At 30.6% G+C, this 24,856-nt stretch overlaps 3 protein-coding genes and 1 non-coding gene across 5 annotated transcripts; 3 read left to right on the forward strand and 1 right to left on the reverse strand.

The window, feature by feature from the left end:
- Positions 1-1,987: 1,987 nt before the first annotated feature.
- On the reverse strand, positions 1,988-3,191 carry LOC101208610 (3-oxo-5-alpha-steroid 4-dehydrogenase 2). The gene is made up of 2 exons (XM_004135002.3): positions 2,680-3,191; positions 1,988-2,579 (listed from the first exon to the last, which is right to left on the reverse strand). Exons 1-2 carry the CDS (start codon positions 3,004-3,006, stop codon positions 2,106-2,108), a joined length of 801 nt encoding a protein of 266 aa, XP_004135050.1. The 5' UTR covers positions 3,007-3,191; the 3' UTR covers positions 1,988-2,105.
- A 2,474-nt stretch (positions 3,192-5,665) lies between these two features.
- On the forward strand, positions 5,666-5,737 carry TRNAH-GUG. Its single transcript has one exon. It is a non-coding gene; the product is annotated as a tRNA-His (tRNA).
- A 3,183-nt stretch (positions 5,738-8,920) lies between these two features.
- LOC101208369 (calcium-dependent protein kinase 1) lies at positions 8,921-13,235 on the forward strand. The gene is made up of 7 exons (XM_004135001.3): positions 8,921-10,742; positions 11,060-11,203; positions 11,320-11,472; positions 11,633-11,748; positions 12,160-12,327; positions 12,492-12,716; positions 12,817-13,235. The coding sequence occupies exons 1-7, from the start codon at positions 9,944-9,946 to the stop codon at positions 12,937-12,939; spliced, it is 1,728 nt and encodes a 575-aa protein (XP_004135049.2). The 5' UTR covers positions 8,921-9,943; the 3' UTR covers positions 12,940-13,235.
- A 1,244-nt stretch (positions 13,236-14,479) lies between these two features.
- Positions 14,480-20,677, forward strand: LOC105435706 (nuclear pore complex protein NUP1). 2 transcript variants are annotated; one of them, XM_011657961.2, is made up of 9 exons: positions 14,480-14,864; positions 15,092-15,135; positions 15,290-15,402; positions 15,666-15,855; positions 15,945-16,118; positions 16,409-17,161; positions 17,679-18,196; positions 18,717-19,900; positions 20,025-20,677. In XM_011657961.2, the coding sequence occupies exons 1-8, from the start codon at positions 14,591-14,593 to the stop codon at positions 19,834-19,836; spliced, it is 3,186 nt and encodes a 1,061-aa protein (XP_011656263.1). In that variant the 5' UTR covers positions 14,480-14,590; the 3' UTR covers positions 19,837-19,900; positions 20,025-20,677. The 2 variants fall into 2 exon arrangements, with proteins under 2 accessions (XP_011656263.1, XP_031741373.1); XM_031885513.1 differs by having other exon boundaries at positions 20,034-20,677.
- The last annotated feature ends 4,179 nt before the right edge of the window (positions 20,678-24,856 follow it).

Raw genomic sequence — 24,856 nt, forward strand, 5'->3', positions numbered from 1 at the left:
AATTTGCAATTTTCAAATTTCGATTATTGTTTTTCTTCTCGAGGTACCAAAATTTGCATTATTGTTTTGTTTCTTAAGCAAAAACGTCGTCGTCTTGCTTCCAACGTGAAACATTACAAAATCTCAGATTATATATATATACTTTTTTTAATTCTAGAAAAACAAATCTGACCATAACTCATTATATATATTGAATTAAATCAATTTCTTCTACAACTTGCGAATAAAATATAAAATAAGAAAAAAGACAAACTGTCACGTCAAATTATTTAAATAAATTATCTCCACTATATATCGTATTTTTATAATTTTCTACACATTAAATTATCCATTATATATATACACATACGTACACACGTATAGATATATATGTGTTTATTTTAATGAATTGATTTTAATATTATAATTGAATGAGTTAAAAAAATTAGATTTTGCGAACCAATATTATAATTGCATTACATGCATAATTCTATATATTGTCTATGTTCGATGTTTTGACCGTTCGATAGTATAGTTTAAAGACCATATTTCTTGGGTAAATTTTGTTTTTTCTCGATTTGTTTTGTTGATCTAAAGCTCTCTTTTTATTGTACACAATTAATTGACGAATCTTTAAACATATTAATATCTTTATTTTGATTTATAAGTTAATGATAAATAAAAAGATATGCACACGTCAACACCATTTTAATATGAAAAAACCAGATGTAAAAATACATTGAAGTGCTAATTAGAAGTCTAAAATTAAATTATTTGGAAGATAGTTTATTGGACATTATTACACTCATACACTCATGCACATGTCATAACTCATTTTTTTAGCTTAATCATAACATTTTAATAAGGTGTGTGTGCATATATATATATATATAAAGATTGGGTATAAAGTTGTATTAAATGATGCACATGTCATAACTCATTTTTTTTAGCTTAATCATAACATTTTAATAAGGTGTGTGTGCATATATATATATATATAAAGATTGGGTATAAAGTTGTATTAAATGTGTATGGGCAATAAATAAATGCTTGAAATTATTGTTTGATTGCAATGTGATTGAATTTAATTCACGTATTTATTTATATTGTATTCTTTTCGCTTTTGGATATAGTAATCTTTTTCATTAGGGAAAATGTTTAGAAAAATTAAATATTAAACTAAAACCTTGTAATTTTCACGTCTCATAATCTACTATACTACGTTCGTGTTAAACGTAATAGATTAATGAGATTAAAAAGTGGATTATATTTTATCACTTTTAGTGTTATTGGTTTATTTGTGTTACTAAGTTACTGATACATAGGATCCACATCCAAATTTATAATGAAACAAGACGATGCATATCGATGAGTTAAGGGTGTTCAATTCAATTAAGTGAGAGAATTATGTTCTATTGTTACACACCATTATCAATATAGTTATCGTTACCATTGTAACAGCTGAACATTTTTAATGTTACTGTTTGACCCTCAAGGTAGAGGTAACAATCAGTAACAGTAACGATACGTTTTACAAATTTTAATTTTTAGTATATCATATAAAAAACAATCTAATTACTTTTGCATCTCACTATCTTGATCTGTCAATGAAATTTCATTAGGATTACATTAATTTTTATTGTGATTGGATGAACGTGTTATCTATTATTCTATACAATGAACCATGATATTGGACAGATTGTTATTATTATATGTAGGTAATTGTTACATTTCAATAATATAATTTGTTTCATAGAAATAAGTTTGACCCAACCAATGCATCAAATTAACCAAACATTTCCAAAATTCACAAACTTGTAAGTTGTTCTTATCCGAAAGAAATTTTTATAAAATTTATTCTTAATATCAGATGTTTACACCATTAAAGTTAAAATTGTTGCTCCACTTCTTTAGGTATAGGATTTAAATTATTTTCTAAATAAATAATTATTGTCAGGATCAACTTTTCACGTTATACCATAGCATTAAATTTCTTTCGATATTGACATAAAAGAGACGAATAATTGGCACTAACACACACTCTAAACATTTATTCTCAACTGTTAAGACCAATACCACATTGTGAAGAAACTAATTAAAAAAAGACTAACAAACAATTAACATAATTAAAACACAAAGGGGAGAAGGGCTTTAACATGGATAGGGAAGTCTTCAAACTTAGAGACATACCATTTCCTAGTGGCATAGCTTCTCCCACTCAAATACAAAGCAGTGGCAAACGCAAAGAACAATGAGTAAATTGTTTGAGAGATGAAAGCAAATCCAAAGAACTCAATTATCTCAAACAGATAATGAGGGCAAATGATAAGGCTGAAGAGGCCTCCTTTGGGAATTTTGTAGCTTGTTTCTCCTTGCTTCCTTGTTTGTGACAAGAGATAATGATGGTAAAAGTTCCCAATAATGCCTATCAGAAACAAACCAACCCCAATGCTTTTCAGATCAATGGGTGGCTCACGAAGAAGGCCTTGTGAAAGGTGTTGAGTGTATATCATGATCGCTGTGGAGGAGAAATAGCTGAAGGAGATCGTAATCACTGAGTCAACTGCCATTTTGCTGCTGTATTTGTGAAGAAACAGTACCTGCATGTGTATAAAAGTTTCAATCAATTAATGGTTGTAGTAGGAAAAAAGACGAGGAGTAGAAAATGTGTTTATACTAAACACGATGATCATTAATTACCTCAAGGTTTCTCTTGAAGAAATGCAAGACGAGAGCTGACTTAAGCAGAAGAATCCTCCGATCCTCACTTGGAAACAACCATAGCGATACGACGCCGGCGAGAAACGCCGGGATATAAGCTACTAACATTCCTAACTTAGCCGACAAGTTAAAAGATTTCCGATCAGTATTCGCATTATTACTACTCCAGAACTTGGAATACTTCAGATGCTTCCCTCTAGCTTCTGATAGCCCCACCACCGCCACAATCGCCGAGCTCACCACCGTCATCACGTTCACAAACGCCGAAGCCGGCGGCGGAAAAACAAACTCCGATAAAGTATCCATCAAACTCCTCTGTGTAAATATTCTTGATTGTTCGAAGAGATGGTTTCGGAAGTGGGGCTTTTATAGAAACTGGGTAATGGGTATATCTGCATGTTCATATTTTTCAAACTTAAGTTTACGATACAAAATTCAAATTTTCTTGTTCTTGTTCATCATAGGTGAGAGTGCCTAAATTCAATAGTAATCCATATTTTTGTGTATAGTCAAAGACTGAAAATCAATAAAGATTGAGTTCATATGTTTCGTATGAAAAGGGTAGTGTGTTGTTTCGAAATTGAAGCGCCGTGTTAATTAAGGTTTGAGCTTTCTATGGTTTTCATACGGAAAAGTATTGAAATTGGGCAGTCAACATAGGTTATACCATTTTATTGGGTTATTTGGACCAATATGATATCACCGACCTACAATCAAACATAGCCGTATGGAGGTCGATCCTAAGGGAATAAGGCAAAGTGTAAATATATCATAGTCTAGTAATACAATTTGAACTCATGACTTCTTGTTCTTACGTACATATAACTACAGTGTTGAGCTCATATTAGCATAGTTTTTGAAAAAGTGTGTTTGTTGATTATCGTTTACAATTATTTACTATCGTTGTCTAGTGAACAATAATTGTTTAAATTAAAAATCTACAACTTTAACTAACACATAATTAAACAGTTGGATCATACGGATTAATTTCCGTTTATTCCTTATTTTTTAAATTTTTATAATGGTAAAAAATGAAAAATTTGACAAAATCTTCACAAATTATAGCAAAATTTCAAATTCTATTAATAATAGACGTTGATATGATAGACACTGATATGTTCTAACAATGATAGAAGCTTATTGGTTAATCCAAAACCTTGCTGTAGTTGTTAATTATTTTAATTTATTTTACTATACCTGAAAATGTTTTCTTTTGTTTATGTGTGTAATATCGAGCTTCAATCATTTTCATCCAAAAATCCATTAGATTACTTTTTTACTTCATCAAGTGTGGACAAGAAATTCGAACCTTAGATATTCTCGTCATATTTAATAAAAATGTAAAACCATATATAATAAATACCATAATTTTGATTTGTCTTTCATAAATATTTAACGTCATAGTTTTCGAAAGAGGAGACTTTTAACAAATTATTAAGGATAATACCAATGAGAAAGGAAATTGGAGGCCATCTGACTTAGAAGTTAGAATGATTTTATAGGTGACCTAATTTTCATTGTTCACACTTACTTCACAATTACTTTATTTAATTTAGCATTTTGATTCAATAAAAATATAGTTATTTTTCATTATAGTGTTTATTGTCTTAATATAAAACTATTGTTTTAAATGTTTTTTTGACACTATTTATAAACTATAAACTATAAAATATGAAGTCACCTTTTACTAACATAATGAATCAATATAAAAGAGGATAATGAATCAAAATATATTTATCAAATACAGTAAAGTTCCATATATAATAAATGATAGTCTTTCCATTAGCATTGAAAAAATATAAAAAATTTCTATATTTTATGTAAATATTTTTTAATATTTTTGTCATTTTCGTTAAATTTCATTTATCCATATATCATAAGTTGACGGAAAACATAATTACGTAATATCAATTAATTTATGAATGTTTTTTTATTTTTTGTAATTATCAATTTTTTTTATATTTATTATTTATAATAAATCACATTAATAATACATTGTTTAAATTTTAAGAAAGTTAATTAATTCCATCAAATAAAAAAATGGCATTTTAAAAACAACAAAATAAATTAAAATATTTACAAATTATAGCAAAATTTTGGATTTTATCAAGACACTATAGCATATCAATGACTATCAGTGATATAATTTGCTATAAGCTGTAAATATTTTTGTAAAATTTACTATTTTTAAAAATTCTCTTAAAAAAACAAAAAAAATTATAATATAGTGATTAGCTTCAAAATAATTAAGTATATAACAATATTTTTTAAAAATTACGAGTATAACAAAATCTATTAACGATAAAAGTCACTAAAATCATATTGCAAATATTGGTCTAATACTAATAAACTATAAGAATATATAGTGACAAAATTGTAATTTAGAATTTATTATATTTGCAATTGGTAAGCAATTAATAATATGAAACATTTTTTAAAATATCAAAAAAATTAAAATATTTACAAATTATAGCAAAATTTTAGATTTTATCAACAATAGTCTTCTATTACCATAGCATATGAATAACTATTAGCATAGAATTCGTTTGGTGTGGTAAATATTCGGTAAAATTTGTTATTTTTTAAAATTACTCTAATATTTATTCCTAAAATTAGTAATTTATAAAAGGAAATAAAAGAACGAAGCCTATTTTAGAGTCACAACGGCCCACTAAAAAATCATACGAAAACTCTAACCACTAAGCACCCATTACACTGACCACCACGTGCACCTTCACGGTTTTTAGGGACCAGATGATCGATAGGCCATTAATGAAAATTACGAAGTTAATATACTTTTTTTATATTTAAAAGATAACACTTATTACTATACTTTAATAAAAAGGAAAGTATCGTTAAAAAAAGAGAGAGAGAAAAAAATTTATTAGAATAAAAAAAAATCATAGACTTGATTAAAAAATTATAAAGAAAAATTAATTAAAATTAGTTGTGTTAACAAAATCATGTGGCTGTAGTTTAGTGGTAAGAATTCCACGTTGTGGCCGTGGAGACCTGGGCTCGAATCCCAGCAGCCACATCAAATACATGCATTTTTGTATATTTGCTTAACTTGCATGTTCAATTATGCCAATCAATTTTAATAGATAATAGAATATAAAATAAACAATTACAATGATTTCTTTATATATATATATATATAATTAATTTATGGATTAGTATCTACAAAATTAATCACAAATTTGATCTGAGACGTGATTATGTGTGGGTCGAAGTCAATTTTTTGATAAAGTCATCTACTAGATCAATTATGATCCGTTTAATTTATGTGATAAATTTTGTCAGTTTTTTTTTTATGGGTTTAACTATTTGAAATATTATATGGTTATAGGCTAATAATAGCTCATGAAATTAAAATTCTAAAAACTATGCCCGTGAATTTAAAATATTATCAATATAAAATTTTGCTTTTTTTTAAATAAATATTAAGTTGTTTTGTTGTAAATTAAAATAGTTTTTTTTTGTTAGTTAATTCGTCAATTAGTAAATACAAAATTAATCACAATTTGTCTATCTCTTAAATCGTAGGAGTGATCATCAATTGGTCGTCGATTTTTAACCGACCATGGTACGTAATCAACATCAACCATCGATGGGTAAATGTCGATAGGTTTTTGTTCGTATGTTGGGTCGGTCAATCAGTTTGACTATTTGAAATGTTTTCTAAAATTTATCGATTTGAAACGTTTTCAAACCAACACTCATCAACCCCTTTCGTTCTCTCATCGTCCGAATTCGATTTAAACCATCCACGCTCACTTCTATTAGGTTTTAATTTCCTTTTATTGTGAGGAAAATTCATGACCTATTATTATATGGTTATGTCTTAATAATAGCCAATAAAATTTGAGTTCCAAAAATTACAATAAAATTTAAGTTCAAAAAATTACAATAGCTAAAGGAAACCGTAGTCAGGACTCCCCGCCCAGCCGACGGCGGCGGAAATTGCGGAATTATTCAACGGCCATCGGAACCTTCAAGCCCCATTTTCCATTTGTTTTCTATTCTTCAAATATTTATATTTTGTTTGTTAAATATTATTCTTTTGTGGAAATAGATAAATAACTTTTGCAAATATATTTTAAATTACACGTTAATTTTTATAAAAAAATTCTTTTAAATAACAAAACTTTTAAAAATATTTATAAATAAGTACAATGTCTATATCTTACTCTAACTGATCAACATCTACGATACTTTGACATATTTTACAAATAATTTGATAAAAACTCTGATATGATTAATTGGTAAAACTACTCAAACTTACAATAGTTTTGATATAGTTTGGAATTTTATAAAGATTGTTTTTATATAATTCAAATTGGTAGTAAATTAGTGAAAGATGAATAATTTAGTAAATGTATAGGCATATTTAGCCACGTGGAGTTGCCACTTTGAACTTTGAATTAATAGATTTTTTTAAATCAATTTGTTTTAAATATACTGAATTTAATGTGTCAAGTGTCTTTATATCAATGTTTATGTTAATTAATTATTAATGTTGGTACCAATAATTTATCAAGATAAGATTTTAAATAATTAAATTTGAGTATTTTAAAAGTTGGTATTAAAGACCAATTAATTGATGATTTTCTTGATTTTGGAATTTTACTTGTTTCCATCTTACTCTTCAAATTAATAATATAAATAGAGTTTTTTAGTACAGAAATATCGATCTTTCAATCTGTAAAAACAATGGTCATACGAATATTACTCAGCCAAACCTACTTTGACAACAATACTTAAATTTGATATTTAATCTCAAAACATATTTTTGACGTAAGATATTACTCACTTATATGTAAATTACTGTAATTTGACTTTCAAAATCATGTCAATAAATATATATATATTGGGTCAAACATCTCAATCCAAAATAATATATTAGAATTCATTTTTATTTCATTTATTTTTTTAACTATTAAAAACATTTTGTTCCATTACATTGAATAATAATGATAAAAAAAGGAAAAGTAATGCTATGATATGTACTAAAGGCAAACATTGATTTGCATTATCAAACTTTATTAATTAAGCAACCTTTTTTTAAGTAGAAAAAAGAGGAAACTTTCATCATTGCACATCTACACATATATATATTTGTTAAATATTAAATTAAGTTTGTGGAAAATTATATTTATCCAAAAACTTATATCAACTTTTTTTTTTTTGGACAACTTATGTGAAATATAGTGAGCATGCCAATTGGCTAATTTTGACAAATCTTGACAAAGATTATTATTAGCAAAAGAATAGGTAGGAAAAGAAATTCACTAATTATTTGTGTAAAGAAAAATCTAATTAAAACCATAATTATTACTAACATTGTCAAAAGCAAACCTTATAGTCAAACCCATGCAAAAGGTTTATAATAATACAAACTAACAAATTCTTCAAAAATAAAAAGAAACACGAGCATCCATAGAGACAATTATTCAGTTTTCGATTCGATAATTTTTAGAAGGATCTTGCTACAAATCCAATTAGAGTCTAGAACTAGGTGATACGTTGAAGTGTTGAGTTGACCTATAAGGAAAGTATTTGATTTATGGTGTGGTGTCATGTTAACATGTTTTGATACTTAGTTAACATCTAGACTAAAAATATGTAAGGTAGCACTGTGACGCATTTGATTGACTTCTAATATCTATAGTATTTTTTATTGCAGATCTATATCTAACATAGTAGTAATAGTTATTCCACTTATCGAGGATCTTCATCTTTTACCTTTGAAATGTCTCTCTTTGATTCAATTGATTAGACTATTCTTTTCATGGATATTTTATCATTGTGAAATCCACATCGTTTTGAGGTACCTATGTAAACCGATTGTTTATTCTTAAATATAGAAATCTAATACTTTAATTCAAAATAAATCACCTCTCAATTTCTCACCATCCTTTTCTCCGCTCACATAACTCTCTCTATATATAAAAGTAAGTAGAGGAAAAAAATTTAACCTAACAAAATTTAACCAACTCAACTACAAAAGAGAAAAAGAAACCAAGTTTTGGTTGGACACTAATGACCACTTATACATAGAGACAAAATGGTAAAGGAGAAAAGAACAACCCAACTAAAAAAGATATGAACTTTAGAATCGATTCGAATCTAAACTTATCGAGTCGAACATAACTTGAGCATCGTTCAACCAAAGTTGGTACTTTTGAGGGGGAAGAGGAAGATGAATTCTAGTTTCTCAAGTTACTCTTTTGGAAGTTGATATAGCTTTAAGAGAGAGACTTTGTCCAATTTGTGTCAACGAAGTCTTCAACCGAAGAGGCCGGGGGATTGAATTGAATTGAATTATCCAACTGAACGCGTTTTGGCGCAATAAAATTTCCCTAACCAAAAAAACCCATCACACCCGCAACCATGTTCCAATTTCATTCATTTTTCTTTTTATTTTTCTATGATAAGTCTTCGTACTTAGCAGACAAAACCCACCCATAAGCCTCACCGATTCTCTTTCTTCCTCTACCTTCAACAATCGACTTGCTCAACCACAGCTCGACTTTGTCTTCAGCTATGTCTTTATTGCTTATCGCTTTCTGTTCTTTGCTTAAAGATCCACGACCCCTTTGATTATTTCCCCACATGGGTCTATGAGTTTCTTTGACGACTTCAATTTTTTTTTGCTGATTACCTCTTTTGATTTATGGGTTTTTGTCTAGATTTGATTCTGGGTTGTGCTAAATAGTTTTTGAGAAGAGATTGGGGCAGTTTGGTGATGTGGCTTTTGTAGTTCATCTTCAGATTTGATTAGATATAGGGATTGAGGCATTGACTTTTGTACTTGTTTACTTTTTTCTTCATCTTTTGGGTGTATCTCCTTTTTGAGCGTTTACTTCATATCCGATTGCTCTGCCATTTCTGTACCAATTAGTGGTTCTCAAGTTTTGGGGATGATTCTAATTATGATTCTTGATTCTGTTTGATGCTGTTTATGGTTTGTTTATTGTAATTCTATGGTTACTTACTTTATGAGCTAGACCCAAGTCTTTGTTCCGTTTATCCTACCGAGATTTCAGTGTGATGTTTTGGGGGTTGACTTGGATAATTGTGTATTGAGCTTTTGAAGATCGGATCTTAATTAGTTTGGTGTCAAATTGTATAGAATCAATCACATCGCGTATAATTGGAATGTGTCATTGTGCTTGAATTGAGGAAGTTGCTGGAAGGTTTTTGAGGAAGTTGCTGGAAGGTTTTTGAGTTGTGGGAATCGATGGGTAATACTTGTGTAGGACCAAGCATTTCGAAGAATGGATTCTTTCAATCTGTGTCTGCTGCTATGTGGCGATCTAGATCTCCTGAAAACTCAGTTTCTCATCATACAAATGGAGAAAGTGTCAATGAGGTAGCAGCTAGCGAACCTGAATCGCCTTTGCCTGTTCAAAACCAACCTCCTGAAAAAGTGACAATGCCAGAATCACAAGCCAAACCAGAACCGCCATCAGAACCTAAAGTACGCCCTAACCCTGTTATGAAGAGAGTGGGTAGTGCTGGGCTTCGAGGTGGTTCGGTTCTACAGACAAAAACTGGAAACTTCAAGGAATATTACAGCTTAGGTAAGAAACTAGGCCAAGGACAATTTGGGACTACATATATGTGTGTGGAGAAGGCAACTGGGAAAGAGTATGCTTGTAAGTCAATTGCAAAGAGGAAGTTGGTCACCGAAGATGATGTTGAAGATGTGAGAAGGGAAATTCAGATAATGCACCACTTGGCTGGACACCCAAATGTTATATCGATCAAGGGTGCTTATGAGGATGCAGTTGCAGTTCAGGTAGTTATGGAGTTATGTGCTGGTGGTGAACTATTTGATAGGATCATTCAACGTGGACATTATACTGAAAGAAAGGCTGCTGAGCTTACTAGGACCATCGTTGGGGTCGTGGAGGCATGTCACGCTCTTGGAGTAATGCATCGAGACCTTAAGCCCGAGAATTTTCTCTTTGTCAGCAAGGAAGAGGAATCACTTCTCAAAACAATTGATTTTGGACTATCAGTATTTTTCAAACCAGGTATATAAATGTGATTCTTGACATAATAAATAGCCATCAGTATGGTATCTCTCTAATAACGTCTATATGGGCTGAGATGATATTTGTTACATGGTATTGTTTAAAATCTATGGTGTTACTGACCAGTGTGCAGGTAATGAATGTTTTATGAAGAGCTTTCTTGAAAAACCTATCTCACTAATTTTCATTTTAAAGAATGAGTTCAATACTCTAGGACCCTGTATTTGTCTGCAGTTTATGTGCATATGAATGTAAAACGGAGTAATCGCATTGGGCTGTGATTTTGACTCTTTCATACATGGCTTACGTTCATTCAGGTGAAAAGTTCAATGATGTTGTCGGGAGTCCATACTATGTTGCACCTGAAGTTTTGCGAAAACGCTATGGTCATGAAGCCGATGTTTGGAGTGCTGGAGTAATTGTTTACATTCTATTAAGTGGAGTGCCTCCTTTTTGGGCTGGTAGGTTTGTTTTGATCCGTTAATTTTTGGAACTTTAACCTCCATACGTTGAACACTAATCTCTTGTTATAATCACTTCTCTCATCTCTTTCTGTTTTCCATGTTTCTATCTATAGAATCCGAGCAAGGGATATTTGAAGAGGTCCTGCATGGGGATCTGGACTTCTCTTCTGACCCTTGGCCCAGCATCTCTGACAGTGCGAAGGATTTGGTGAGAAGAATGCTTGTTCGAGACCCAAAAAAGAGACTTACAGCATATGAAGTTTTGTGTAAGCCATCTCTTGAACTTCATGTTCTATAGTTGTTAATCATATGTTGAGTAATTTATGCCACAGCTTTTTAAGGCCTCAAATGCTGTCGAGATTCTTTTACCTATATAATTGACGTTTTTTCTCGTTGCAATGTACTTACCAAGCTAATTCATTACAGGCCACCCTTGGGTTCAAGTCGACGGTGTGGCTCCTGACAAGCCACTCGACTCGGCGGTCTTGTCTCGCTTAAAGCAGTTTTCAGCCATGAACAAGCTCAAGAAAATGGCGATCAAGGTAAGCATTCGAATTTTCAACACCGGTAGCTGTTGGAAAGTCTGCATGTTTGCATAATTACAACTACCATCACTAACTGAGCAAAGTAGCTATGGACGTGGTAAAGTTCTTTTGAAACAAAATAAGTGAACACCGATAAGAAATCAACCCGAGTGAGTTCCCGAGAATTATAAAAGGTTTCTCCAGTCGATGCTGATAAAAAAGAAAGAATTGTAAATTCAAAAGAAGTGTGGAGGTACTCACAGCGAAGCCTTAAAACAAATAATGCCCAAAACCTTCATACTTCTCTAACAGTCTTTGAAGATCTATAGTCCTTTCCTTTCCAACGAGACCTCCCATATTGTTGTGCTTGATAGCTTCAAATAATTGTAGTGAAAGAGTACTCTAACTCTGTTGTTTTGAATTGTGTAGGTCATTGCGGAGAGCTTATCTGAAGAAGAAATTGCTGGCCTTAAAGAAATGTTTAAGATGATAGACACTGACAACAGCGGTCAAATCACTTTTGAAGAACTCAAAGCTGGACTGAAAAAATTTGGAGCTAATCTTAAGGAGTCTGAAATTTACGACCTAATGCAAGCAGTACGTTCATGCTTTCCAATACCACTTTTTCAACATAAATGTGTTGTTTAATCTACCAGTATTTGTAGAGATTCACTTACGACACTGTAGAGCGTTTCTTTCTTAACTATGAACTCAGAAAGTCGACATGTTTTAAGTCTATTCATTATTGTATGGAATTGCAGGCAGATATAGATAACAATGGAACCATTGACTACGGTGAGTTCGTAGCTGCCACATTACATCTAAACAAAATAGAGAAGGAAGATCATCTTCTAGCGGCTTTTTCATATTTCGACAAGGATGGAAGTGGGTTCATTACGCACGACGAACTCCAACAAGCATGTAAAGAGTTCGGGATAGAGGACCTCCAATTAGAAGAAATGATGCACGAGGTTGATCAAAACAATGTAAGTAGTTGAATTTCAAGTTCAAGAGACAGAACTCGTAATTTGCAACTATTTGGGAATCAACTATAACGATCATCTCATAATTCTCCTTACTTCACAGGACGGAACGATCGACTATAACGAGTTCGTGGCAATGATGCAAAAAGGAAATGTAGTCAATGCTGGGAAGAAAGGTCTTCAAAGCACTTTCAGCATTGGCTTTAGGGAGGCTCTAAAACTTTAGTTTTCAATGTAAAGGTATCATTCAAGTTTAGTTTCTTTATTGTTCTTGCCTGCAAATTACTGTAGCAAGGAGTCGGGGCTGCTCGCCCGCTCGTTCTCATGCATTCGAAACCGCGTCATTCATTTCGATCGATCTCTTCCTTTTTCCCCGTATTCTTGGCCAGAATCAACGTAATACTTAGAGTACTATACAGAGAAAAAGGCATATATTTTTTCTTCTTTTTTCCCCCTTACATTGTTTTGTATCATTACGTAAGACTCTTGATGAGTAATGGAAATTTGAATTCTGTTTTAAGAGCTTTTGAAATAAATATAGCCTTAGAAAATTAACCTTGAAAATAATGTAGAAAGATGGAGTTGATTTAACAATGTCTCTAAACTTCGAATCATTAGTAGGTCGACGATAGATTTAACTTTTAACGTTAAAATTTGTCGTGACAACTTATGTGTGAAAATAAATTAAGTGATATTATTTACCATTAAATAAAATATTAAGATCGTATCTAGTTACAATACATAATATATAGTTAAAATCATTTACATCATCATGTTTTACCCAACAATTTCATGCGGATTTACTAGTGTAAATGGTATATCTTTATGTAAACATAAGTAGATTTACGTACGAATGATGGGAGCACGTGACTTCTCATATTATCGATTTTTTTATTTTAATATTAATTTTGGTGTTAGATTACAATATATATATATATGTAATAATATTTTATTTTAAATCAGATACCATTGTAGCATCATGTCGTTTCAATATTTACAATTGTCAGTATTTACAATTGTCAGAAAATAGATTTCATAATATCTTATATTGAGAAAAATTTATTGGATAAGTTAGATAATAAATTTATCATAATCGATTTCAAAATATTGAAAACTCGTAGAAAACAATTGTAATACGTATTAAATTAATTAATCTTTAAAGCTATTGATATTTTTTAGTGTCTATTATATAGTGTTCTTGTATAAAATTTCTGAACCAACCAATGTATTTAATTGGTTAAAATATTATTTTAGTCCCTATGTCTTAGGGTTGTTCAATTTCTATCTATGTACTTTCAAACGTCCAATTTTAATCAAAAATACATTATTAAAATTTAAATAAAGTATCTTAACGGTTATTCTTTTTATTATTGAAATGGACTATATAATAATTTACCTAGGAAAAAAATGCCATATGTGATCATATATTTTCAAAATTAATTACTAAGAATCCTAACAATATATGAATTTTTTAACAAAAAAAACATGAAAAATAGAAATAGACACTAAATTTGAAATGATAATTTTAAAAAATTAAAATTTTGACAAAATATTTATAAAATATTACAAAATATCGAATTCTATTAATAACAGAGTTCAATCTTGTATGAGTGATATTGATACAGAGAGTTATAGAAATTTATTTTATCATGTTTGAAAATGATCAAATTTAAAATTTATTAAAATAAAATTATATATATATATATATATATATATATATATATATATATATATATATTTATTTACTGTACGGACCGTTCATCGCAATATTGGCGCCATTGTAGAACCGGAAAAAACCTCCACGCAATAAACTTTGATCTTGAATTTGATTGAGATTTAAGATACTTCATAGTTCTTCCTCGCCTTTATTCTCATTCATGGTGACTGCGAGGCAACAGAAAAACCTTGAAGAAGAAGATGAAGAAGGGTTGGGAAGGGTTAGGAAGTTAATAGATGAAAGATTCGTTAAGAAATCACCGCCGAAACCTTATGATCGGCCGCCAGATGGCATAAGAACGTCTGGAAACAATTCGTGGATCTTGAAGCTCGTTGATCCAGGTCAAAGGCTCATTTCCTCTGGTTCTCGAATGCTTTTTTCCTCCGTGATCCGAAAATTTCCTCACCATTTAACGTCTCGTGTTTCGTCTCAAGGTTTGTTATGTTAAAACTTGTGTATGATTTTCCTTATGGCTCTGTAGTGGATCATTCACAGACGTTATTACTGGAGTTGGTTTTTCTGATCATCCATCTAAGAATACTTACGTACTATATTTAAGACTGTTTTTCTTTTACGAACTTTATTAGATAAGTAGCATCTGATTTTGTTATTTCCAAGAGTAATCTGCTCGTTTATTATTATTTTTTCTTTCATGCATCAGAATCAAGCCAGTCAAGAAAGGATGACAACAAGGTCGATGTAACAGTAAGTAGATGATATGAATGTTCTTTTAAACTTTATGGCCATCGATTATTATATGCTTAGTTATAAAAAGTTAGCTATCTATATTGTCATTAATGCATCGTCCTTGATTAATCTAATTGGAAAATTTTTGTGGTATGCAAATTTACTTGCTAAGGCCCCTTTTGAGGTCCGAGTAGCAACCAACGTAGGTGATAATCGGAGTAGATCATCTGATCAATTTTTAATGATGGAGCTTGAGAAAACTTTGAAGCAAAAGACCTTCACCAGGTAACTTTTGGAGTATACATTACTTTTATGGTTCATGAGTAACATTTCAGGTAGTTCAGATTTTATTTTCTTATTGTTTTTACTTCATTTTCCTTCTATGCAGTCTTGTTTCAGTAACTTTTGGTTTGCATTGTTTCTGTTTTCTATATTTTCCATTGTAGTGAAATGTAATAGAATTTTCAAAGTTAACCATTTTTATAGACTTGTTTTTTTAGCTCTTGAGATTATTACTATGACTCATTAAAATGAAAATCACTTTGCAGGTCTGAGATTAATCATTTGACAACGTTATTGCATTCAAGAAATGGTGATTTACCCGTTGTGCATAAGGAGAAAAGTTTCAAGTTTATCTCTTCCATTCCAGAACCTAACAGGAAGGAGTTTGTAAAAATACCAAATTCAGAAGTTAGGATGGGCAGGCCATCGATTTCAACCCCCATTTTGAGTTCAAGTGTACGGCTCTTTCTTTTCTTTCCCCATTTCTTAGTGCCTTACGTTTTTTTTACCACTGTGATTTCATTTAGTGGTCAAAATGCCTTCAGGTACTTGATGGAGATATTTCTTCACCTGCAGAGGTTGCAAGGGCATACATGGGGAGTAGAGAGTCAAAAGTTTGTCCTTCAATGCGATCTCTGAGAGCTCAAGGACTTGGAAAAAATTCAACTGATTCAACTAGTTTAACCAATATGTTGCTTGCACCACCATCTATTAGTCAGGTACTTGCAGGAATTGTTCTATAACTTTAAACTCTCAAGCCCGCTCTACAGTGTACAGCATGAGTCAGTGGCCCTCTTCCAGAGTTCATACAACATTCATTAGCAAGGTTTTATGAGACCCCTAGTGTGTTTTCTTGGTCAGGCTTTCGTGTTGAGATCACTGATAACGAGAACGTATTTGAGAATTTAAGGAAGATTTTATAATCTAACCATTCTGCATGTCTCAGATGCTCTGTTTAATCGAGTTGCAGATTGAACCATTGATTGTATTTTTTTTCTACCATATGCAGGGTTTGAAACGTAGGAGCTCATTTCTTGATAATCACATCAGATCCATTGTTTCTCTGCGCAAAATTCGACAAAAACCTAACATTCATCTTTCAAAAGGATTAAGCTTACCTATTTCTGCTAGGCCTATTTCTGTCCCTGTAGTTGGACTTAGTTTTGATGCTTCCCAGAGCTCCAAATTTGGGAGAACTCAGAATTTTCCATCTTGTATTTGGAACTCACAACTGTCTACTAAACCAAATAAAACTTTTGCAAGAAAGTTTATTACGAACGTGGAGAGTGATAACATTCCTGGTGCAGGTAGCAGCTCTATTTATACTCTTTCAAGGTCTTCTAAGATGGCTTCTAAAATATTGGAGCAGCTTGAAAAGTTGACCTCTCCAAAGGAGAAAGTATCTACATTTAATCTACTTCCTGTTAGGGAAAAATATCACCCTAAGCTGTCACCAGCCGAAGTAGTTGGGCATCTCAAAAGTGTGAAGGATGTGGACTTGCCCAGAGACGACAAGCAGTCAAATAGTTTGCTTGGGATCTCATATCAGGGCAACCGAGAAAACACTTTCCAACATAAAGAGAAGCTGGAAAAACTGAAATCATCGGATCCTCATCCTAATCGTGATTTACTGAAGGACTATGGATCAATGGGTTCTAGTAAGGATTCCATGAATGATCAAGGAATGCCTGAATCTGCTGTGGTGAAATCTACTATTCAGCCCCCAAAAGACAAACAGGCATTTCCAATGTTGCCTGACAAGGTTTGTAACGTTTAAACTTTCTTTGTAATGGCAAAACATTTCGGCAAAAGCACTCAATAATATCTTGATGTTCTTTTTCTAATTTTCCGCATCCTCACTCATAAATCTCATGGTGAAAATCTGCTGTTGAATTTTGTCTCAATACTCTTGAACTTCCAAAAGTTTCAAATGATACTCTTAAACTTTCATAAAAAGTTCATAAATACCCTTACTTCTAATTTTGGATAGAAATCGGTAGTAGTACGTTGTTTCAAAAGTACGTATGAACTTTAAAACTTCAAAAGCCTAATTAAAATCCATACATTATTATAATTTTTTCTTCTACTTATCATTTGCTTCTTTACTACTATAATATTTGGTAGTAACGTGAGAATGTTCAATAAGATTGTTATATTTGCAGCAGTTAAATAACTATTTGAATGATCAAATATATTATCTCTGGTTTCTTTCTTTTGAATATATGTTTGTTTAAATTCTTTGAATCTTTAACCAATCTCACCACCTTTCTCAATGATAGGATAGTGTTTACCAAGATGAAAGTTCTGCCGCTAGAGTTGCACCTGCCACTGCTGAGGTTAGAGAAGGTGATGTTTCTTTGGCTGTGAGACAAACAACTGCTAATGAGTCCCTCTCTCCAGCAAGGATACAAAAACCATCTGAAGTAATAGTGGGTTCTTCTCTCTACGGAAGTTCTGATTCGGAAACTTTCGGTGACAGCATTGATGATGATATCGATACCGGACTAACTTTTCAAAATGCATCTTCACTTTGCACTTCACAGCCAGAAACTAATGATTCTTTTGGAAATAAGAATCTTCCAGAAAATAAGCAAATTGTTTCTCCAGTTTTTAGCTTTGTAAATAATGTCTCTCCACGTAAACAGCCAATCGCTAGTTCTGCTGCATTGGATATTGGTAATAAGGATGATTCTCTTACAGAATTATGTGCTGATTCTGAAAATGTCAATGAACCTTCATACCCATACACGCAGTGCAATCCAGCTTCTTCAAACGATAAGCTAGATTCCTCTTGGAGGTCAGTATATTCATTTCGCTCTTTATTAAGAAATATAGTTTTGTAGTCTTTCCATTATCTTCTATAAATTAGAGAAACATATACAAGTCTATTTTGGTTTTGAGTGGGTTGATAGCTTGTCTCCCCTTTTTATCCACGTCTCCTTTATTAATGAAAAGCTCTTTCTTATATTTATTTATTTCTTTTTTAAAAAAAGGACCTTGAATGTATGGAAAACGTTGTTGGAAGTATTTAAGATTCCTTCTAACTGGACGTGAATTTAATGGAAAGAGAATCATTTGTGAAGTTCTTAAGGGAAGAAAAGAACATTAAAGCACGATCATCAACATATTCTAAATGATATTTGTTTGAAAACTGACATTTCATCTTTCTTCATTTCTTACAACATCTTTGCACTCGTTCACTTCTTATATCTGGAAAATTTGTTTCCTTCATGTTTACTGTCCATCCAATTGAGTTTATTGAAGAATCTGTATCATGTAACTGATTGGGATGATCTTTCAAATTTTCTTTTCACCAGGACCTGCAATGATGCATTCTCATCCTCTGTTTCCCTATCAGCTGGACTTGCATTCTCATTTAGCTCGAATCCTGGCAATCAAAGTCCAAATGATGGCCTTTCTATTTCATGTCCATCTCTATACTCTTCCTATAGTCCATCAACTGGGTTTATGAATCGAAGTTCATCCAGAAATATCTTCCTCTCTGCCCCGTATGCTATCAACAACGCTAATATAATCACAACTATGGCATCTTTATTTTCTCCAACGACTTCAGGCGCAGGAAGTTATGAAGACGAGATCAAGCAGGATGCAAGCCTACGCAATGTAAATGACACTTATTTCAGCAGCATAACTACACCTGCAAATTCTCACTACAGTATGTTCAGCTTCGGTTCTGCAGCAACACCTTCGTTTGTGACTAATCTGTTGAGTAAACCTACTGTTAGCAGTGCAACTGAGCTCAGTGCTCCGGACGTTTCTGTTGAAAAGGAATTTATAGCTAATGCGGAAAAAACATCCATGATTTTAGAATCATCCACGTCTCATGTATCATCGGGGATGGCTGGAAAAGCATCCGTCTGTTGTGGCCTTTCTTTTGGGTGCTCATCTCCTGCTTCTGAACAGTTTAATTCAGGAAATAGGCCATCAGAATTTCCCATCACTGGGTTCACTAGTGCCCACGCAACTTCAACCATCAGTACCTCCAATGTTTCTACATCTAGTACACTTCTTGAATTTGAGTCATTTACCGGGGCATCTTTCAGTTCTATACGTTGTACAACCTCAGCAGCAGCATTAGCAAATTCCACGCCTGTTTTGAGTAATTCGTATCCCAAAGTTGCTTTTAGCGTTTCTTCAGTCAATAATGACTGTGAAGAGCAGGGAACCTCCAAGGACAATGTTCCACTTTTCAGTCAAAAGCCAAAATTTTCTTTTGGCTCAGGCACATCCGAATTAACTCTCTTTCAAGTTGGAAAATTAGAGAACCAGCAGACTTTGGCCGAACCCCAAAATTCATATCCATATATGGCTGCTTCCAACAGCCTAGAAGCTAAAGCTGGAGGCAGCTTCTCCTTGAATGCTGGTGGCAGCGACAAGGCTAACCGGAGATCTGTGAAGTTCAAACGAAGGAAATAATGAGAGCAACACCGGTAGAGTTGATTTTGCAGCCTAAACTATGCAGAGCCATGCATTGAAAACAGTTAAGTACTAGTGCTAGACATACAACAGAGTCATCTATCCTGTATTTTTCTTATTTCTTATGTTTAAATGAAGAAGTAATCTCATTATAGACAGTTTCTTATGATTGATTTTTCTCTGATCAGTTCATTCAGGTTTGTGACGATGTATTTTCACTGTTATGGGATCCGCAAAGTTCACAAGACAGAATTCAGGTAAGGACAAACCTTCATAAATCCAACTCTTCTTTTTTTCTCTTACACATCCAAATGTTCTTTTCTCTAGATTCCTTTTCTTTTTCTTTTTTTTTCTTGAATTGTTTGTTGGGTCTAATACAAAGAATATAGTTTTGCATAACATGGAGTAACATCCACACACACACACACACTCCCCACCTCCCATACCAACCCACAACAGCCCCATTAGGCTTAATAATATATACCCTTTTTTCAACCAATCATTGAAAATATGCAAAACCATTCAAGGAAAGAAAAAAAAAATAGGAAGCCAAAACATTGACAAGGAGTTTATGTTCATTGAACAAACTATGTTTTCTTTTTTCTTTTTGGGAGGGTGCAAGAAAGTGAGAATACTCGTCCTTGCGTCAAATATAGACCAAACAAAGGGCCACATCTCTAATCAATAATCTCTTTTTCTTCTCTAAATTTGTATGTATAATAAATAATTGGCTTTTTATGTTTCTTATTAGTGTTAATATCCCATTACTATTTTAGAATATAGAGAGAATGGCTTTACCTAGACGAAATGCAAGTGCTCTTCTTGGCTGTTCCATTGAAAATACGACCTTCAACTTTTTGGCCCTTTTCCATAGCTTGAATTGACACCATCTTTGTTTTATAAGAAGTTTTTGGTGGGGGGATTTCATGATGTTTCAATTTTTTATAGCTTCAATTGCTTTCAATTTTATATTTAATAGATTTAGAGTTATTTTGAAATATAGTAAAAAATTTACAAAATATTAACAATTATCGATGTCTATTTGTGATAGATTGTGATTGACCGCAATAGACTATTATATGTGTCCATCTCTATCACATGATAGACACTAATAATTTTGTATATTAGTCTATCGTGATCTATTACAAATAAATTATGATATTTTTAAAAATTTTTAAAAATTTTGTCATTTAAAATAAATTTTCATAAATTTATGGATTAAAAAAATGAAAGCTCATGTAGTAAGATTGTAATTTTAAAAGTTTGACACAAACTTCCAAATTCTTGGACGAAATTTATAATTTAACTTACTTTTTTTTAATTGTGGTTTGGGTTCTTTAAAGTACAAATGGAATGTGAGAATTTGAACTTTGGACTTCAACGAAACAATTCGATTATTGTTAGGTTCACTCTTTGCTTTTCTTTATCATTTGTCGTTATTAATTAATAATATTAACAAATGTTGGAATTAAAGTAGAGTTTAGCAATTGGATTATATCACTAACCTGTGGTTGCATAACCATTAGCAGCTGTAATGGAAAAGGTCGAAATGACGAAATTGAAACAAACAAAAAAAAAACATCTAATTTAAAAGAACAGTTCACATGATATTGTCACCATTATTTATTATAGTAATAACCTATAATTTAGATTTAATAATCATTGGATTAGTCTTAATAATAATAATAATAATAACCTAATCTTCGACAACGAAATATTTTTAAAATACAAACACATTTTCATCGGTCAAAGTTTGTTTTGGTTTTTCTTGTCCTCTTTAGGGCCAATTATGCAATTTCCTTATTAGTGTATTCTCTCTTTTATGTATACGTGTATACATACACACACATAATTGTTTTTGTATTATTATTATTAGGGATGTTTTAAAAAATATGTTCAAAGAAATCAAAATATTTATAAATATAACATAATTTTACTGTTAGCTACAACTGATGACATATATTACAGTCTATAGATGTTTATCTATGTTGTGATTAGATATAAATGGTGGTTTATTGTTGTCTATCGAAGTATACAAATGTCTATTGATATTGTGATAAACACACGTAGTAGTTTGCAATAGATAGTAAAATTTTATTATATTTGTTAATATTTTCAACAGTTTTGTCATCTAAGACAATTTTTTTTTTGGAGTTCAATGTAAAGACCAACAAAATGGTAAAATTTTCAAAATAAAATAATTGTTGTTGCCATGGGGATATCCTTTGTTTTGTGAGTCAACCTTCCCTTCTAGTTAATTCAAAAGGTTCATAAAGAATTTTAACAACTTTCCTTTTCTTTGAATATTGTCTCATTTAATGTATTTAATTGTTTTTTCCTTAAAAAAGAGTAAACAACATCCTATTATCTATTTTGACCTTTAAAAACGTTCACATTTCATAAAAGAAAGAATGAATTTTCATGTGTATTTTCAATAAACATATATTTTTAAATAGAGTAAAATGAATTGATATATTTACGAAATATAGTAAAGTTTTTTATCTATATTGATGGTGGTGATAAAATGTTAACAAAATTAAAAATTTTACCGTATTTTATAAATATTTTTCTAACAACTTTACAATTTACAATTCTACTATGATAAAACTATCAACTATCAAGTCCCTTTTTCACACCTTTTTTTATGGATAAAATATATGTTCTTTAATTATGTTTATTTTAATTTTTGTAAATACTATATCTTGAGTATTATTTGGTGATAAAAAGTTTCAAGGTAAAATATTAATAACATAACGTCTCATGATATATTGTTAAGACATCTTTTGATTTCTTAGACCTACAAATTTTTTTCTACCTTTGGATGTATTTTTGGACTAACACTACAATTTTCAATAACGCCAAAATCTATATTGAAAAAGAAAAAAGTCTATAAATAATATATTTTTCATACTCTTATAATATATCAATGATAGATCAATATTTGTAATATGATTTATCAATTATCACTCCAACAAACGGACATATTTGTAAATGTTATTTGTAATTTTATCATATATATATACATATATATATATAATGAATTTGGTTTGAAATATTCAAAAGGCAATAGAGACTTTGTCAAAAACTACCTTAGGTTGGTTTCGCCGGAAATATTACATTATTCTTAAAATATCAACCAATTTCGCTTTTTTTTTTAATTAATACAATACTCTCTCTTTTTTATTTTCTACAAGTGATCTATCATTGGATGAAGGACGTAATAAGCTATGATAATTAAATAAATAAAATGCCGACTTTGGAATGCAATCTTTTATTATCATTATTATTATTTTTCTCTTTTTCTAAATTGAATGCTATTATTGCTAACATTTAACCTATTGATATCGAGGATAAATCATTTGACCAATTTTTATATTTAAAATTATAGATCTCAAAAATTAACTATCTAAGCATTTTTTTCAATGCAACAATTGTAAGTTGAAATCGAACATTTTATTTTTGGATCTGAACTCGACTACAATTACGTAAATATATTGAAACTTTATTGAATTTTTGTGTTTGAGGTTAAACAATGTGAATGCATTTATTTATAGTTTGAAACTATATGTTAAATTTAACCCACACAAATCTTTATTACTAATAAAATGTGAATTAGTTACAATCAAATGTGTGAAAATAGTTTATCTCTTCATTCACAAACAATTTATGAAACAATAATTTGTAATTCTTATTTAATTTATTCTTATAAAAAAAAATTGAGAGACGTTTATTTTTCTAGGTATATTTCTCATAATAAATTAGTTGTTTGATTTTTAGGTACGCCAAATAAACCATAAACAAGTTAACAACATAATTGGCATATTGGATATCACTTTAGAATTCATTTTTAAAATATCTCAATTTTTTTTTATTTTGAAAAACTAAAATTAATTGTATACTTTGGGGTTTTTAATAATTAAATAATGATTTCTCTTAATAGTTTACATTACAAGAATTGGAATAAAATCAGAGAATAAGATTCCTTCTTCTTTTATTGGCATTTCACATAATTCTCTTAAAATAAATAAATAGATAGAGAGAAAGAGAAAGCAAAAGCAACGAATCATTTTCATTCCTAAACTTGTAGAGAACTCATTCTTTATAATTTTTTTAAATTATATATAAATACTGTTGTGATTTTTTCTTTTATATTAGTTATTTTGTTAGTTAACAGAATCAATCATAATCCACTTTCTTCTTCTTCTTTTTTTCAATATTTCCATTTCTAAAATTAATTTTATGAAACTTACTTTGGATTTTGTATTTTAATTTCCATAAATAAATAAATTTGTCTTGATATTATAATTTTTTGTTTAATTGAGCATAAATTTAGCAAAGAAGAAAAAAAAAAAACTAAGTTGGAGCTCCAAACTTTTCCACCTCTTTTTCTTAAAAAAAACAAAAAAAAAAACTATTTTTTCACCTCTTTTAGATAATGAGTATTATTACATGAAATTGTAACAAAACCACATACATACATATATATAAAAGAATTGTGAGTGTTTGTAGTCAAAATTTTTGCAAAAGTAAAATCAAGGTTACATCTATTTACGATTGGAAGAAAATTTACATGTACCCACAACCTTAAAAAAAGTATTCGATGAGGTTTCACATAATGTGACTGTTAGATTCATTGTTCGATTACGAGAAAAAAGTATATTAAATTTATAACAAGTGATAAATAGAGAACAAGTAAATTTGTGAACCATGTCTAATGCAATATGTGGTTACGTCAAGTTTAATTAATTAATGCAAAAATTAAGCTATCAACAACTTTTCCAAAATTTATAAATCTAAAAATCTTTAAAATTCTTTGTAGCATACATATTTCTTATTATACAATAAATGTCTATAAGCATAAGTTTAAGACCAAAAAATTTTTGGTCTTATATCTAGATTTTTTGTTGTGAGAATGATTCTATTTAATTTTTTAGAGAAAAAAAATAAAATTTTATATAACAAATGAGTTTAAAATAGTTCAAACATAAAATCATATAATATATTATTATTCATACATAAA

This window comes from Cucumis sativus, chromosome 5 (assembly GCF_000004075.3).
Source record: "Cucumis sativus cultivar 9930 chromosome 5, Cucumber_9930_V3, whole genome shotgun sequence".
Lineage (NCBI taxonomy): Eukaryota > Viridiplantae > Streptophyta > Magnoliopsida > Cucurbitales > Cucurbitaceae > Cucumis > Cucumis sativus.